At 42.8% G+C, this 18,351-nt stretch overlaps 2 protein-coding genes across 3 annotated transcripts in view; one reads left to right on the top strand and one right to left on the bottom strand.

The window, feature by feature from the left end:
* Positions 1-5,323, top strand: casp3a (caspase 3, apoptosis-related cysteine peptidase a). Its single transcript, XM_079851540.1, has 7 exons — positions 1-157; positions 690-920; positions 1,305-1,447; positions 2,783-2,911; positions 3,201-3,376; positions 3,532-3,649; positions 4,021-5,323. Exons 2-7 carry the CDS (start codon positions 877-879, stop codon positions 4,248-4,250), a joined length of 840 nt encoding a protein of 279 aa, XP_079707666.1. The 5' UTR covers positions 1-157; positions 690-876; the 3' UTR covers positions 4,251-5,323.
* Positions 5,324-6,125: 802 nt separating this feature from the next.
* The window catches only part of acsl1a (acyl-CoA synthetase long chain family member 1a), a 33,180-nt gene continuing 20,954 nt past the window's right edge, over positions 6,126-18,351 (bottom strand). For both annotated transcript variants that reach the window (XM_079858227.1, XM_079858228.1), the window contains exons 14-21: positions 11,174-11,269; positions 10,902-10,974; positions 10,705-10,793; positions 9,767-9,883; positions 8,417-8,560; positions 8,240-8,341; positions 7,846-7,917; positions 6,126-7,133 (exon numbers count right to left, since the gene is read on the bottom strand). In XM_079858227.1, coding sequence (XP_079714353.1) covers positions 6,993-7,133; positions 7,846-7,917; positions 8,240-8,341; positions 8,417-8,560; positions 9,767-9,883; positions 10,705-10,793; positions 10,902-10,974; positions 11,174-11,269 — 834 coding nt within the window. In that variant the 3' untranslated portion in view covers positions 6,126-6,992. The remainder of the gene's footprint in view (positions 7,134-7,845; positions 7,918-8,239; positions 8,342-8,416; positions 8,561-9,766; positions 9,884-10,704; positions 10,794-10,901; positions 10,975-11,173; positions 11,270-18,351) is intronic.

Here is an 18,351-nt window from a genome sequence, read left to right as displayed (position 1 = left end):
GGCGATATTGAAGAGCAATAGCCAAGCGCAAGGGCTTCGAGTTATTGTAGAGCTAGAGGTGTCGCCTCAGCACACTTCCTGGATACACAATAACCGCTTTGTCGTCGGAATCTTGTACATTACAAGCTGTCAATTACAGGACATTCTCCAATTTTTGGTCAGTAAGTTGCCATTGTTTTTCCGACATTAATGTTTTAGGGGTTGTTTTTTATGTCAATCTTTACTTATCCGTTTACACGCCCAAAAGCAGACAAAGAAACGCCATGCATACGGATGCATAGTTTCAATAGTATGACATATATTAAAATAGACTCTCTGCATTCCAAAAAAAATCGTGGATTTACTTGTGTAACGTTACTAGAATAGTTCATTTAATAGGCATTCATTCTTTGCTGTAATTATGTCTCGAATGTATTTTTGATGCATTAGCGGGGCAAGCGGGACTTGACCTTCTTTACAATGGCTTTGTCTTTAAACCTTTACACCTTGACCGCGTTGTAGGGCACTTTGTGAACTTGCACGTTTGGAACACTGGAAGACAGCTCGCTAGGTTTTGAAACAGCCATTATGTTAATACTGTATTTGACTTTGCTAGTTAATATATTTGCTAACGCTGCCTTTTGCATTTATATGTTGTTCAATAAAGCACACTATCCTAAGTCTTATTTCTGTTTTTTTCTTCTTCGCAGCTTCCCATTGGATGGTCGTGCGAAACAACAAACAACAGAGAAAAGACATCCGGCATGCTGGTTCGGTGCTCATTCAGCTGAAAACCCGTTATAACACGTTGTACGCCTCCAGTTACACGTATAACAGCTTCTCCTGGTGGAGAGGAAACCTTTTTTGTCTTTAAGAGTGATCGTTAAACGTTTGGAGATGAACGGAGACGTCGTGGACGCGCGGAGCCAGGCTTCAACAGAGTAAGATGATAGTGACGACTGTTGCTATGCAGCTTTCAGAAGTGATTGACAGTTCAAAAACAGTATTAAATTCCCTAACAATTGCTTTCTTTTTTGTTACCATGGTGTTTAAATATAGACTGGTTTGTTTCTACTTGTTTATTTTAGCATTTAGGCCTAATAACGTGAAGGGATGTATTTAACGTTTATTATTATATAATAATATTTATGATTATTATAAGTTTAATCCATTAACTTCCATGAATATTACGGTTACTGCTAAATAAATAAAACATAGAAGTAAAGAACAGACCCATACAAACATCTGCTTAATCTCATTTAATATGTCTTCCATTTATAGTAGCTACAGTTTCATCTAACTGATTCATGCATCTGTTTGTCCAGTCCTGGTACAGATGTGGCATCTGGACTGCAGCCCATGCAGGTGGACGCTAAGGGTCAGTCACATGTCTTCAGATACAGCCTGAACTACCCCAACATCGGGCACTGCGTCATCATCAACAACAAGAACTTTGATCGCAAGACAGGTAACACTTGTCAGTCGTCTTGTTTTTGTGAAAGTTGTCAGTTTGAATGCTCATCAAACTCAGATGATTGTTGAAATGCATTTACTTATGAACGGAACAGTGAACAAATTTAGTAGTGTATGACTATTTATTAATGTTATGGCCTCTACATGCATTAAACAAAGTAAATAAAATAATATACATGTATTATATGTAATAAGAATATGTAAATGTAATCTTTAGATGAACTCAAAATTAATGTCTTAACAGTTTTTTTTTTTTTTTATTTTTTTTTTTATATACCTGTAGAGTGTGTGTGTGTGTGTGTGTGTGTGTGTGTGTGTGTGTGTGTGTGTGTGTTTTGTGTGTATGTATATCATCTTTGTCAGGTGGAAACCTTGTATTTCCAAAAACGCTACTTTTCAGGAAAAGGAAAAAAACACCATATTTTTTAAATAATTAAACACTGCGCTGTCAAAGTTAATGCTTTTATATGTGGTCAGACACTTGCATGTGTCATTTTATTGTTGACATTTTACCCAAAATCAAGCTCAAATGGAGTTAGGAGTTTTTTGACCAGTGGATTTCGGACATACATGTTTTGTCCGTCATTGGACCGACCGAATCTGAGGCAATATAAGTGCATATATTATGCATATATTCAACTTAGAAAGTTTAATGTAGCTATGTAGCTATGCTACGCACAGGCTATTTATGACAGTATTGGCTGTGACTCGATGACAAATGCTGGACTACGACACCCTTCTCTGCTCCTCAAATACATAAAACATTAGCCTTTATATATGTATAGTGTTTCTTGAGTAAAGAAAATGCTGTACTTATTCAAAGTTAAAGAACCAATTCTTTATTTACCCTTGCATTGCAAACAAGCAGTGAAGCAGAGACTGTTCAAACTGTGTGCAGCTATGATGCTGTACAGAAAATGACACCAATCAGAGAGTCAAAAAAAGCAACATGCTCCAAAAGAGCTCTTTAGCTCCGCCCACTCCCATAAAGCACTATGAATGTGCATAATTCATGCATATTTTGCAATAAACCTGAAATATATGGTTTTTATACATATAATCAACATTTGTAAATGATTGGTTTTAAATGTTATACCCACAGTCAGACATAAAGGGTGACCAATAATGATTTATTAAAAAAAGACGAAAAATGGAGATGCAAGGTCTCCATAGTACTGATGGCCATAACTGTGAAAGTGTGAATCACTAATATCAATTAACAATGTAATGAATATATTGTGTTTCTCTAGTCTTAAACCTTTTTAAGTCATTTAAAAAAAATCTGTTATATGTAATAGAGTGATGGTTACCTGTTCTTCACCTCCTACAGGCATGAACCAACGCAATGGCACTGATGTAGATGCAGGAAACGTAATGAATGTGTTTCGAAAGCTTGGATACACTGTGAAAGTTTACAATGACCAGACAGTAATGCAGATTAAGCAGGTTTTAACAGCAGGTATGGTGTATTCATATTACACTCAGTCCGCACAAACCTTAAATGAATTCTTATATCTTGTCTCTCAGCTTTCTGCCTCAGTATCAGTAATCTTAAAATCTTAAATCTTGTTATTGCGATCAGGGCATTAAGTAATTATTTAAAAAGCGTGTTGATGTTATAACTGAAAAATTACCAAATGAATTTGAATCAGATGCCAATATCCAAATGTTATGTTAATTGAACATTATGCTTTTTATACCATTTGAATTGTAACCAATTGTAACATGGCTGTTTGTTGTTCTCTCAGTTGCCCGTGACGACCACAGTCGCTGTGCTTCATTAGTGTGTGTGATGCTCAGTCATGGAGACGAGGGGGTGTTTTTTGGCACTGATGGTTCTCTGGAGCTAAAGTCCTTAACTAGCCTGTTTAGAGGAGACCGCTGCCCATCGCTTGTGGGAAAGCCTAAACTTTTCTTCATACAGGTACATCCTGAATCTCTGCTGTCATCTTATGTGTGTGTGTGTGTGTGTGTGTGTGTGTGTGTGTGTGTGTGTGTGTGTGTGTGTGTGTGTTTTCTGGGTTGATGTTTATTATGAGCTGGCTCAGAGTGCTTGTTTTCCACTCCTGAATTACCCAGGCTTGTAGAGGTACAGAGCTGGATCCCGGTGTGGAGACTGACGCCAGTAGCAGCTCAGACGGTCCAGTGAGGATCCCTGTGGAGGCAGACTTCCTCTATGCGTACTCTACGGTACCAGGTGCAGACACACAAAGCACACAAATGTTTCCTCTGAGTATCAGATGAAAACTTCAGAAATATAATGAATGTACACTACCAAATCGGCATAAAAGAAGGATTTCTGAAGCATTATGTGGAATTGAAGTTTAGAGTAATGATGCTCTTGTCACGCTTGAATGGTTTAAAAGCATTTGCATGAATAAGGGGCGTGATTATATAATGTAACGCTAGCTAAAGGATGTCGGAAAAAAACTAATGCTGCATTAATTGCGTTAAATATTTTGAACACGTTAAACTGAAAAAATGAATCGAATGCCTTGACGCGTTAATTTTGAAAGCCCTAATTTACATGCATGGAATGTTTCCTAATGTATTTCTTTTCTCTGTCAGGTTACTACTCCTGGAGAAACACCACTACCGGTTCATGGTTCATTCAGTCTCTCTGTGAAATGATGGCAAAGTATGGCAAAGAACTTGAGCTCATGCAGATCATGACCAGGGTCAACCATAAAGTGGCGTACACCTTTGAGTCGACCTCCAACATGCCTGACTTTGACGCTAGGAAACAAATCCCCTGCATTGTCTCGATGCTCACCAAAGAGATGTACTTCAATCCTTGAAGGTACAAGGGAACTTTAAGGCATATGATATAGATTTAGGGGGTGAGTTTAAAAGTGTAAGACACTTTTTACACAGGGAAACTCTTTTTCAGATCCACTTATTTACCAGAAGCATTAGCTGAACATGCTTAGTTTGGGATTTCTCTCTCAGGACGGTTATTGTTGATGTTTTTCCTAATGGCATTTAAAGTGTTGTACGTAAAAGTAGGTGCTCAGGTCTTTTTCATCTTGTGACTATATACCATTTACTTGTCGCTTGCCTCTGGTTTTCTAATAAAAAATATAATAATAATGAATTGTAAAAAAAAAAAAAAGTGGCAGAATTAGCAGTAATCAGGGACTTTGATAAACTTTAATGTGTTATTGCACTAGTTTGACTAAATGGGAATCATAGGTGGGCATTAAATCAGTTAAAGCAATGGATGGTGAGACTACTTTAAATTGAATGGAAACCAGTGTGCCTGTTTTAATGTGAAAAGCAAACAACAATCAGAACTATTCCTGGTGCTTCTCACTGAGCCATGTTAACAGATTTTGATAACTTCTGAAATGTAATGTGTAGTTTTCCACGGAGACACAATCAATGCATTATTTACAGACATACTTTGTTACATGGAGTTAAGCTGTGGAAGGTATCTGTGACATCCAGTCCACTACCACCGAAAATTGTGATCATGCATTGACATTTTGGTCTAAAAGTTGAAGTCTGTGGGGCAAACGACTGTCCAAACCATCACTGTAAGTGCATAAATGTCAACACTCTTTTTGTTGTAATGGTCAGCATCAGTCACCTGAGAAAATCACTGTCGTGAAGAATTCTTTCAGTTGAGGTCATGCATGCATTGTGTACGTTATGAATTTCTAATTATGCATACATGAAAGAAAATGTTTCATGTTTATTGTACAATCATGAATATGTACATTTTATGTATGTAATTAAACAGCTCTGTGGTGCACTGGATGATTGGTCAATATTTAATTGAGATTCTGAGAGTTTGTGTCACCGACGTTTCAAAATGATTCAGTACTGACCAAGACATTTTGAAATAAACTGATGGTTGGAAATTATAGAGATGTCTGTCTAAAGAACAATTGCATCTATAATGGGTGTTTGTTAGCTCTTATTATAATCTCAAATATTTAGATAGGTTGTGAAAATATGTTTTTCTGCTCCCAATGTCTATATACCGTGTAGGACACTGACAGCCAGTGAAACCAGTTTACTGAATTACAAGAAGGGTGTTTGCCTTTAGAAAGTTTGTTCAGGTGTATCAATCGCCTAAGCACAGGTAACAGTAAGTGACAACGGAATCGTAAACTAAAGAAAATCCATTCATTCAATCATATGCGTATTGTCTTTTCAGTTTCATTAATGAAAATAATTAGCCATTTGCCTTGCACTCTTAGTAGCAGGTCATATAGTAGACCTTTATCTACACTTTATATTGTAATCATGGAATCTTTTCCCCCTATATTTTTTAGTATAAAATAGCACCAATGAAAGAAATATTGAGAACTTTTCAAACAGTAACTTCTTTTTTAACCACAAAAGTCATATTTGTCTTTTCAAAAGTACAGCGTTAATATATTTCATGTTCATATATATATATAAAAAATCGAACTCAAAATGAATTGCTCTTCTCACTCATTTTCATGCAAGATCATTCTGTGAACCAGAAATGTAGTTATGCTTTGTTTATATTACCACAAATAGATGCAATAATATAATATACTGATGTTTGATGAATAATTCCCAATGAGGAAATGTATTACCAATATTATATTGTGCAACATTCACATTCTCTAAATATAGACACTTGAGGTATGTATCAAAAAGAATTAATAGGAACTAGGTCAAAGAAAACAAACCCAAACACTATTAAAAGTCAATGCCATCAATTTATTTCTGTCTCACACCCACATGCTACAAATAAACTTTTGCACAATTTGCATGAACCAGAATACATTAAAAGATGTACAAAAACATAAATAGATAACCTATATACAAGCTTTAATCTCCATGAGAGAGGCACATCTGAGATGGGCCGAGATTTCAAAGGGCTGTTAGTGGAATCTGAGCATCAACCACAACCAGTTTAAGATGTCATTCTACTGTCAATTTCAGTGGAAATCATTTATTCAGATATGGAAATATGAGTCTGTGTCAAACACATGGTTTATCATAACAGAAGCATTGTTACACACTAAGGATCCTACATTTAAATAATAAGCATTGTGAATTAAATATCCATTTACATAAGTTTATTGGAAATCACTATATTTTAAATAGGTTTTGTTGAAAATATCTACGCATGGTTTACAAATCAGAAACCTGTCAGCACGTTTTTGGCATACAAGTATCTGCCTGTCATTTTGGTTTATATTTTTTGCATGTGTTCTGGATTATTAGACTCAAGGCATTCACTGGCCTAAGGCATTGGGGTGGTTCACTTCCAGTTTGCTTGAATTGTCTTCACAGATGAACAGCAGAGCTCATGAAATGTCCGGTATGTGCTTCGCTGGAGGGGCAGTACTTCACCTCTTTTGAGAGACGACGCTGGCACCTCCAAGTGGTAGAAATGACAAAAGTACTTCAATTAGGCTTCAGTGAGTCCAAGAGTATCAACATCTGCAGTGGTCCTGATGCAATCACATGACAGAACTGGAGCACCTCCTTTATAATCATCAACACATCGCAAGTATGCGTGTTTTGGGGTGTTCTAGTTCAGTCACTCTCAGTGTTCACATTTTGATTTTGGCATAGAGCTGGTCAGTCTGCTCCCTGAAGCGGCTTCTCAGCTCGGTTCTCTTTGCTTTCAGTGTTGGTGTGAGGAGTCCATTCTGAACAGAGAACATCTCCATGTGCAGGGCAATGTCTCTCACCTACAAACACACAGATTAGATAAAAGAATACACAGTCATTCTTTTACAGGGGTTGTCAACCTTTTTTGAATCCTCCATCTAAACTCTCAACCAACTAGTATACAATTGCTTACATTTCACAGTAATATAAATATAACATGAGTCACTTAAATAATGCTATACTTCATTTAAAAATGATAAATTGATCATTAATAAAGTATGAAAATACAATTATTAAACAGAGAGTTTAACATTATTTTTAAGATTATTACTTCATTTTATTCTGCCGGAATATAAAATGAAGTTGGTTTAAAAATCGGGTCAACACTAGTTTTACATAATGTAATAATGTTTGTTAATGTTATTTATAAAAAAAAATTAGTTTTATGCAGTATAAAAGCAACAAAATCAATAACATTAAAGTTTTTATTACAAGTATTATTTAATAACAAATTAAATAATAATTATCAGATAAATTCTCCATATCTAGAAATACCTTTTGAAATAGGCTATGTAGAATATTTTCAAAAACAATATTTGTTTTAGTTAACGGACCACAGGGGTTCCACAGACCCTGGTTGAAAACCCTTGCGCAAGTACTTTTGTATTTTGATATCTGGATCATTATTTATTCACAATAAAAAAAATATTAAGCTTAAAAACTGATAAATTGTGTAAAAATGTGATAAGTGGCAGAGTTGAAGTTATCGGGAATTGTGTTTGTTAGATTCACCTGTTCAAAAGACTTCAGTCCGGCTTCTTTCCCTAGCCGAATGATGTCCTCTAGAATGGCATTTTTCAGTTCCTGTTTAAACACAGGTGTCAGTTCTTCAGGGTTGACACAGGCCATTCAAACATTACAGCCCATTCAAAATTCAGCTAATTCATTACGATGACATAAAATAGTGTGATAAAACGTACAGGTAATACAAAAACTAATCATCCGTGTACATGATTTGTGAATTCCATACATCTCTGAATGGTGAAAACGACATCTCCCATCGTCCCGTTCTCATTCATAGCGTCATCGAGCTTCACCTTTGTTATTGTTTTGAAAATGTGATCTCTGGCGGCAAAAACTTACATATTGTGCCTTTAAATGTATTTTTTCTAAATAAGTGGTTTACCTTGGATTTGCACATTTCAGTGTAGGAGCCCTCAATGCCTCTTTTCTTTGCCCATCCTGGCAGAAAGTCTGGATCAGGAACCACAATACCCACTAAACATGCCTGCAAAGAGTACCAGAATGGGTTTACTCTCATTTATAGCATATACTCTGATTCACTGCTGTGTGTGTTTCTCACCTGTAGACTGTCTCCATGTACAAAGACCTGGGCCACAGGGTCACTACGCATGTAGATGTTTTCAATCTTCTCTGGAGCGATGTATTCACCTTGAGCCAGCTTAAAGATGTGTTTCTTCCTGTCTATAATCTTCAGAGTTCCATTCTAAAAAAATAAATACTCAGCTTCACTAATTAAGTAAGGAAGAAATAATGATGGACCATAAAATGAATGCATGTCACAAAGTGGAGGCTTCCGTTGGCTTGAAAGGCAAGTATTAACTTCAAAATATTAAAAACTTTGCAACAATATGGGAAGATTGTGCATGATATGCTTTAATTATCTACAATTATTATTAATGCAAACTGGTGAAGTTGCAAGTGTGAGTTTCAGTGAACACACATGCAGAACTGTGTAAATATCTGGTTCACAATAACTCCTGTCAAGAACTAGTTAATGCAATAAGGCAGTGTTCAGAGCAAACTTTCCCATCAGTAATTTGCATTCATAACTCATTAATATACACTACCATTAAAAAAGTTAGTGGTGAGTGAGATTTTTCTAATTTTTTTTTAGATTTTTTTTAAGAGTTCCCACAAAAAAAAAAAAAAAAAATACTGTATATATATTTATATTAAGCAGCAGAACTGTTTTCAACATTGATAATAATAAGAAATGTTTCTTGAGCATCAAATCAGCGTATAAGAATGATTTCTGAAGGATCACGTGACACTGAAGTCATGATGCTAAAAATTCAGATTCACTATCACAGAAATAAATTACATTTTGAAATCAATATTTAAATTCCTGTAAATAGAAATTCCTGTAAATATAAAGTTATTTTAAATTGCAATAATATTTTCACAACATTACTGTTTTTACTATATTTTTTGACAATTAAAATGTAACCCAGGTGATCTTAAGAGACTAAATTGTAGTGTAAATGCAGATGGCATAATTTTTATTAACAAAGTGGTCTTAGGGTAAAATAAATACTAAATAATGGGTAACAATTTATTTCAATGATCCACTTTAGACATTGTACTAACTTTAAGTAATTTTGCAACTACAAGTCAGGTAAATAAAGATTTAGCAGATATTAAGCAGACAGTCTACTAATACTCTAATTGAGTAGTAGTTGCAAAGTTACTTTTAGTTAGTAGAATGTCTCAAGTGGACTATTGGAATAATGTGTCACCAACTATGGTCAGTCAGTTCAATTTAAAATTAATCGGATTCACTGAAACAAGGGTAAAATTCACAGAAATCAGGGTGTTGATTAAATTAGAACTGAACTGGGAGACTAAAATAAGATCTGTCGACTGAGAGTAAATAAGGAGCAGAAGTGCTGAGAGAGAATGTAGAATTCACCGGTAGCCATTTGCCAATGTCTCCGGTGTGCAGCCAGCCGTCTTTATCTACGGCTTCTAAAGTTCGCTCTGGGTCCTTCAGGTAACCTTGAAACACATTTGGTCCTTTCACACACACCTGTGGAGGACACACACACACAGCCAGTAAACTGTGAGGTACACTGTGCCACTCAAAAATTGTATAAATAAAAAAAGTAGTTTTAAATCATCATTTTTGCTTTGCTTTTGTCATGACAAAAGTTAAAAAAATATTGGGAGTTAGCCATTCCATCTGTTAATATTTCATACATAAATGAGAGAGGAGTCTAAGGGGCTGTTTACACAACACCGTTTTCAACTAAAAACGTAAACGTTTTTTTGCGTTTTGGCCATTCGTTTACACAACAACAGTGTTTTGCCTGAAAACGCAAACTTTTGAAAACGGGTTTCAAAGTGCAAGTTTTTGAAAACGGTATCCGTGTCAACGACAAACACACGAATCGCTGAAGACGATGATGTCATGCACATGCGTATTACGTGTTCAGTCTATAGTGTTTCATCGCCATCTAATGGCCTGGCAGCAGAATACAGCGTTTTTAGTCGTTTTCGTGGATCCGTGTGAATGGGGATCATTTTGACAATGGTGTTGTCTGTATGTGGAAAACTCAAAGGAAAAACTTCTCTGATTTAAGCATATCGTTGTCGTGAAAACGTGCCCTAAATTATTTTATTTATTAATCATTTCATTATTAACATTATGCCACAAAAGCTGTCAACAAAGCTTAATTGAAACCACTTTATATTAAGTGTATTTAACTATATAACATTTAAATAAATGTTTTATACAATCCACATTTTATGCATTTTACATGAAAGACACCTAAAATAAAGTGGGACCACTTAACTTGTAATAAACCAAGAACATTCCTTTAAAATTCAACATTATAACTGGTGACCTACCTCTCCCTCTCCATTGGCTGCAAAATAATTCATTTCAGCCAAATCCACTAACTTAACGAAATTACAGGGCAGCGGCGCTCCCACATGACCTGAGTGCAAGAGACAAAGAGAGTTTGTGTTACAGTACAGGCTGTTTATTCATTAAAACAGGTGTATCTGTGTGTTATATGTGTTAGTGTGAGATTTGCATGTGTTACCTGCTGTCCAGTCTCCAGGAACTGACATTGTGCAGCCTGCGGTACACTCTGTCTGTCCATAACCCTCATAAAACTAACACATAAGCAACACACAAAAACAGTGACTTTAAATGAGATGTGGGAACTGATAGCATGAGAACAGAAGTGTGTGTGTGTGTGTGTGTGTGTGTGTGTGTGTGTGTGTGTGTGTGTGTGTGTGTGTGTGTGTGTGTGTGTGTGTGTGTGTGTGTGTGTGTGTGTGTGTGTGTGTGTGTGTGTGTGTGTGTGTGTACCTGGCAGCCCAGTGCTGCTCGCAGGAAGGTGAGGACGGTGGGAGAGACAGGAGCAGCTCCTGTGATCATTAGCCTCACGCGCCCACCCAGACTGGCCTGTAGGCAGAGTCACAGGAGTCACTTTGGTTGTGTTTACCCACTAGCAGAAAATAGTTCTGTTTTTGGAGGGCTAAATAGTGTTGTGTTCATACTTAGTTTAGTTACAAAAGAGATTTTAGAGTCATCATAATCACTAATCAAATCATAATCACTTTTTTTAATCTAAGTGACAGATTTTTGGGCAAGTTCAGCTGATATGTGCTGTATTAAGAGTACACGATTGACATAACAGATTTATATCAAGCGTAGTGTCAGTTCTGGCAGGTCACGTTAGTCAAGCTCGCATCAGCAGCTGACTCTCAGCTGATCCACATCTACCTATAGGAATACGAAGTCTATCATTGTATACATATATAAGCTCCTTCAGTATTATCAGCAGCTATCGCGTTTCTCAGGAGCTAATTACCCTCCTCCATCCCCAGCTCCTCCTCTCATCAGTCAGGATTTGGCATTCTGATTCCCCTTGAATCAGAATAAATTCTCGAATTATGTTGTACTTTAAAATCTTGAATTAATGATATCTGCAATACATTCATGTTGGTTCTGTTCTGTTTACCATAAGGGGGGTTATTGCTGCTCTCCCTGCTCTTATCCATGCTAGGCTGCATGGATGCGCAGGGAGTTCTCGCCCAGAACAGAACCATACCGCTAATCCAAACTGTATGCTAATTGTCAATCATATTCGATGATAGTGGTCCTGACATAAATGGGCCATTCTACAGAATTGGTGCAAACTGCTGTCCAACAACCAAAAAAACACATTTAAAAAGCATTTAGGTATTCAAATTGTAGATGTTTACTAAGATCCTTCTATTATCTATTGAATCCCACAATAATATTTAAAATATAAATAAGTTTAATAAATATAAAATCATCATTTATTGTGTACTTTCAATTGGGAGGTGGCTGTCCCGAACCCTAACCCCTAAATTTCACTTGTTAAAACTTGTGAAAATTATATTGAAATGTTTTTTTTCAATTTTTTCCATTGTTGTTTTAAAAAATATAGTTTTGATTTCTTTTAAAAAGTAAAGTTTTAAAAAAACGTCTTGGTTACGTATGTAACCCTCGTTCCCTGAGTAGGTAACGGAGACGTTACGTCAGTGACAACGAAATGGGGGTTTCTCTTAGAAGCCTATCACTTTTGAGTATTACAAAACGAGCCAATGGCAAGGGAAATGCCATGGGTCTGCGGAATTTGCATGCGTAACTCCGCCCTACCTCTTGGGTATATAAGGAAGTACGCCACAACATGCAGATATGTTTCCTGCTGAGGAGCCGAGACTGAACTCCGGCGTTTCCAGCGGTACAGCGAAAGTGGCAGGAAGACGTAACGTCTCTGTTCCCTACTCAGGGAACGAGGGCTACATACGTAACCGAGACGTTCCCTTTCGTGATCACTACGAGTTACGTCAGTGACGACGAAATGGAGGTTCCAGTCTAATCACGCCACCTTCTCGGCTGTCTTCCAGTGCCCTGCATAAGTCTGAGCTCCCTGTTGTAAGACTGGCACGGACGAAGGAGTCCTACTTATCACAGGAATACCAAGGTACACTGGGAAGCATATCTCAGTGGAAATATGCAACACAATGCCCGCCCCGAAGGGAGGTCTTAAGAATACACATATGACCCGGAAGGGGGGTGCATATGGAAGAACACGAACGGTGGAATCTTTCAACCCCAGGGGTGGCAAGGTGGCTTGCCAAGGGAAAAACACATGCTCAAGGAGGCTTACAGTGGAAATACACATGTGGGATACACATGTGGGGGTCGCCCAACGGGGGAACCATGCACAAGGAGGCACCTAGCCAATCGCGAAAGCTGCCGGAGGCATAACTCTGGCATTGGTGTCAGCAGTGCTGGAGGAACTCAGGGTTTCTCGGGGAAACTCACCTGAGGAGAATATCGCACTGATCCAGTCCGTGGAGTGGAATGGCGAGCAAGCGAAGACACCTGAGCGGATCCAAGTTACCGGCTAGTTGAAGCGAGTACACGAGAGGATACTGGCTCCACTCTGAGATTATAGAATCTCAGGAATGTGTTAGGTGTCGCCCAGCCTGCAGCTCTACAGATGTCTGTTAGTGAGGCACCATGCGCTAGAGCCCAAGAGGAGGCCACACTCCAGGTGGAGTGGGCTCTCACACCAAGGGGGCACGGTCGACCTTGCTGCTGGTATGCCAGAGCAATGGCGTTCACTATCCAGTGAGACAACCTTTGCTTGGAGAGAGCCTTTCCCCTCAGCTTCCCACCATAACAGACAAAGAGCTGGTCTGAGGTCCTGAAACACTGTGTTCTGTCTACGTAGGCACGGAGGGTGCGTACTGGACAGAGCAGTGCCAAGGCTAGGTCTGCCTCCTCTGAGGGCAGCGCTTGCAGGTTCACCACCTGCTCTCGAAAGGGGCTGGTAGGAACCTTGGGCACATATCCAGGCCCGGGTCTCAGGATCACGTGAGAGTTAGCCGGCCCGAATTCCAGGCACACTTCGTCAACGGAAAATGCCTGCAGGTCCCCTACCCTCTTGATGGAGGCCAGTGCAAGCAGGAGCGCTGTCTTCATTGACAGGAATTTAAGCTCCACTGCTTGCAAAGGCTCAAAGGGAGCACTCTGCAGGGCAGTTAAAACCACTGAGAGGTCCCAAGAGGGCATGAGAGGGAGGGCGAGGAGGATTCAGTCTCCTCGCTCCTCTCAGGAACCTGATGACCAGGTCATGCCTTTCAATGGACTTACCCTCAACTGCATCATGATGTGCGGCGATAGTGGCAACATATACTTTAAGGGTGGAGGGAGACAGCTTTTCCAACCCTTCTTGCAGGAAGGAAAGCACGACACTGATCAGGCATTTACTGGGGTCTTCTCGGCGAGAAAAGCACAAGGTGACGAAGAGGTTCCACTTCAACGCATAGGCATGTCTCGTGGACAATGCTCTAGCAGAAGTGATGGTAGCCACCACCGCTGGTGGTAGGGTACTCAAACCTGCCTCGACCCATCCAGGAGCCACACGTGGAGGTTCCAAAGATCGGGATGAGGGTGCCATAGGGTGCCCCGTCTCTGAGAAAGGAGGTCCTTCCTCAGAGGAATTGGCCAGTGAGGGGCTGTCACGAGGTGCATGAGTTCAGAGAACCAAGTCCGGGTGGGCCAATGAGGCGCAACCAGAAGGACCTGCCTGATCGTCCTCGTCCTCCCTGATCTTGCACAGGGTCTGTGTAAGAAGGCTCACTGGGGGAAACGCATACTTGCAGAGGCCCCGCGGCCAGCTGTGTGCCAGTGCATCCGTGCCGAGCGAGCCCTCGGTCAGGGAGTAAAATAGGCTGCAATGGGGAGAGTCGTGGGAGGCAAACAGATCTACCTGTTTGTCGCCGAACTGTTCCCAAATCAGCTGAACTGACTGGGGATGGAGTCGCCATTCTCCAGGGAGGGGCTGAAGCCGTGAGAGCTCATTGGCTGCACAGTTCAGGTCTCCGGGAATATACATGGCTTGCAGCGACCTCAGATGCTTCTGACTCCATAAGAGGAGGTGGCGGGCAAGTTGCGACATACGGCGGGAGCGTAGACCACCTTGACGGTTGATGTACACAACAGTCGCAGTATTGTCTGATCGGACTAGTACGTGCTGGTTCTTGAGCAACGCATGGAAGCGGTGCAGAGCGAGACGTACAGCCAGCAACTCGAGGCAATTGACATGCCAAAGGCGCTGGGGTCCTGTCCAGGAGCCCACGGCAGCATGTCCATTGCACATGGCACCCCAACCCGTGGTGGAGGCATCTGTTGAGACAACAACATGCCTGGAAACTTGTTCTAAGGGCACTCCAGCCCGTAGAAAGCTGAGGTTCGTCCACGGGGTGAAGGTCTGACGACAGGTAACTGGTAACTGGTACTCGGAGCGTGCCGTGTTGCCATGCCCACCTCGGGACTCAATCGCGTAGCCAGTGCTGAAGCGGTCTCATATGAAGCAACCTGAGCGGTGTGGCTGCCGCTGCAGATGCCATATGCCCCAGGAGCCTCTGAAAGGATTTCAGTGGAACCACACTCTTGCTCTGGATGTGACGCAGGCAAGTCAGCAGTGACTGCGCGCTCGCTCGTAAGCTGCGCGCACATGGTGACCGAGTCAATTTCCATACTGCGAAAAGAGATCCTCTGCACGGGGCAAAGTTTGCTCTTCTCCCAGTTGACCCGAAGGCCCAGGCGAGCTAGGTACCGGAGCACTAGGTCCCTGTGCTCGCAAACCTGATCTCGAGAGTGAGCTAGTATCAGCCAGTCGTCGAGATCATTCAGGATGCGAACCCCATGTAGCCGAAGCGTAGCGTTTCGCCAGTAAGGTAGCAATTTCCGCACGCGTGACAGGGGCACTGTCACCAACCATAGTGTAGTGGACTCCCCTGAAGCGGGGAGGTGATCATGCGAACTGAATCGCATAGCCGAGCCTGATGGTCTTGGCGACCCAGAGGGACAGGTTGGGAAGCTGAAGCCAGGCTCCCAAAAACTGTACCAGCAGGGTCATGGGGGCCACAGACGTACCCTCGGTGGGGCAGCGAAGCGGTATGACTGGCCTGGACTGGGGAGGCGGAGCATCCCGGTGTGGGGGCACAGTCATACACCATGTACTGACAGAGGAGACCAGGTAAGGACATGCGTTCCACTGGTGTCTGATCTGACAGGGTTCTGGCGACAGAGGGGGGCGAGAGTGGTGAGGCTCGTAAGCGGCTCACAATGCCATCCGCCAGCTCTGTGACAGAGGGGGACAAAAGTGGGGAGGCTCGTAAGCGGCGCACACTGTCATCCGAGCACTCTGGGTGCTCAGGGATGGGGGTGTTAGTTCTGTCTTTAACCACATTGGGGTGAAAAAAAGATTCTCCCCCGGCCCTCCACCGGGGGAAGGAGTGGCCCTGCTACCACCTCCTCGACAGAACTGTGGCCCATCTCTGAGCTGTCCACATCAGGAGCACCGCTTGGCCTGGCATTTAGCGGGCGGCGGGGCTTGAGCGGACTGGGGCGCCTTCCTGCGACCACCTCCACGGCGCGGCCCGGGTGAAGGCTGCTGCTTGGGCCGAGGCATGGGCATGGCAAGACGGCACGCTCCGAGTACCAGTTACCAGTTACCTGTCGTCAGACCTTCACCCCGTGGACGAACCTCAGCTTTCTACGGGCTGGAGTGCCCTTAGAACAAGTTTCCAGGCATGTTGTTGTCTCAACAGATGCCTCCACCACGGGTTGGCCCATCTCTGAGCTGTTCACATCAGGAGCACCGCTTGGCCTGGCATTTAGCGGGCGGCGGGGCTTGAGCGGACTGGGGCACCTTCCTGCGACCACCTCCACGGCGCGGCCCGGGTGAAGGCTGCTGCTTGGGCCGAGCGGGAGGGACAGGAGTCGCAGGAGGGCGCCCTCGGTGGCGAACAGACTGAGTCGACTGTGCCGACGACTGGGTGGAGGCTGCAGCTGGTCGCCGGGGCAGCATGTGCTTAATAGCCTCAGTCTGTTTCTGGGCAGCCGAGAACTTTTGGGCGAAGTCCTCGACTGCGCCGCCGAAAAGGCCTGCCTGGGATATAGGAGAGTTGAGCAGACGAGTCCGCTCGGCATCTCTCATATCGGCCAGGTTAAGCCACAGGTGTCGTTCCTGGACCACACTAGTGGACATCACCTGACTAAGGGAACGTGCGGTCACCTTCGTCGCCCGGATAGCGAGGTCGGTGGCGGCACGCAGCTCATCAAAGAGCCCTTGGTCAGCTCTGCACTCGTGCATGTCCTTGAGCATCCTGGCCTCGTAGGATGGCCATGGCATGCAGCGAGGTGGCGTCCTGCCCCGCAGCTCTGTAGGACTTCGCTACGAGAATGGACGAAAACCTACAGGCCTTGGAGGGGTGCTTTGGGTCGCCACGCCATGTCGAAGCACTCTGCGGACACAGTTGCATCGCAACAGAGCGTTCAACGGGGGGAACCCCAGTGTACCCATTGACCGCAGCCTCATCAAGGGCAGAGAAGGCGGAGGAGGCCGCTGAACGATCACGGGAAGACAACGGGGCCTTCCAGGATCTCGTGACTTCCTCATGCACCTCCGGGAAGAAGGGAACTGGGGGGGTGCAGCCCCCAAGAACCAAATCATCCAACCGCGAGCGCTCAGGGCAGGGTGGAGGGTTCCACGCTTACCCAATGCTCGCGGCGGCCCGGGAGAGCATAGCCGTCAATTCTGGATCCAACTCGGACAGTGCTGGGACCCCGGAGGGCGGCAGCCTAGACTGTAAAAAACGACGCCCCTTCACTCTCTTTCTATTGATGAGAACTGAAGCCGCCAGAGTCCCGATATGGCGCTGACATATTGGAACTTGAGTCTGCGCAGTAGCGATCTCGGGACCAGACCTGCGCAGTAGCGAGCAGGAAGTAAAGCCGCGAAATCAACGCTCCGCCCTCACTCTCGCAGAACACACTCAGGGAGAGTGGATTCTGCACACTTTTTTTAAAATTGATTGCAGTACGACAAGAGGCTTGTTAAAATAAAGTAAATACAATCTCCTCAGTCCTCCGAAGATCTCGAAAAAAATGTCCGTTGGTGCTTCAGTGACTACTTCGCTCAGAGAACCTGTCAATCACAGCTGTCAATCATGACGTTACACCACCACATCACGTAACTAACTAAAAACCAACTTATTTTTGAAACAGACACTTGAACTTACATCAGCGTGATAAAAACGACAGCAAATGAAAGAAACCGCCTTTGGAAAAAAGATATTTGAAGTGTAATTTAATTGTTTAGTTGGTCTCACGTCCCGTTGAATAACACGGGGAGGCGGGGCTTATGACCTATACTAGGACCAGTCACCGGGGGGCGATCGAGACGTTTTGGCTTCACTTTTCAGGGCTTGTGCGGCACGCTTGGGCGGCAGCACAGCCGAATCTTCATCCCCAGAACAGTCCAGGTCGCCTTGTGATGCGGCGATCGACATTCCTCCCGATTCCTCCTCTGGAGTCCCAAATGCGACACGAGGCACGTCCATAGGTGGCCCCGCGACGACACTTGAAGAGCTCGCGGGTTGCTGAGCTGCAGAGGGGGGTGTGGCCCGAGGAAGCATCGTCAGGGCAGTGTTCCA

This window comes from Squalius cephalus (assembly GCF_949319135.1).
Source record: "Squalius cephalus genome assembly, chromosome: 2".
In the NCBI taxonomy this organism is placed as follows: domain Eukaryota; kingdom Metazoa; phylum Chordata; class Actinopteri; order Cypriniformes; family Leuciscidae; genus Squalius; species Squalius cephalus.
This window is presented reverse-complemented; position numbering and strand designations above follow the sequence as displayed.

What these genes read in the sequence shown, in the direction of transcription:
- casp3a (XM_079851540.1), top strand. Translation starts at nt 877, where the DNA reads ATGAACGGAGACGTCGTGGACGCGCGGAGCCAGGCTTCAACAGA. An exon ending in CGGAGCCAGGCTTCAACAGA is followed by an intron (nt 921 to 1,304) that starts GTAAGATGATAG and finishes CTGTTTGTCCAG; the next exon opens with TCCTGGTACAGATGTGGCAT. An exon ending in TGCGTACTCTACGGTACCAG is followed by an intron (nt 3,650 to 4,020) that starts GTGCAGACACAC and finishes TTTCTCTGTCAG; the next exon opens with GTTACTACTCCTGGAGAAAC.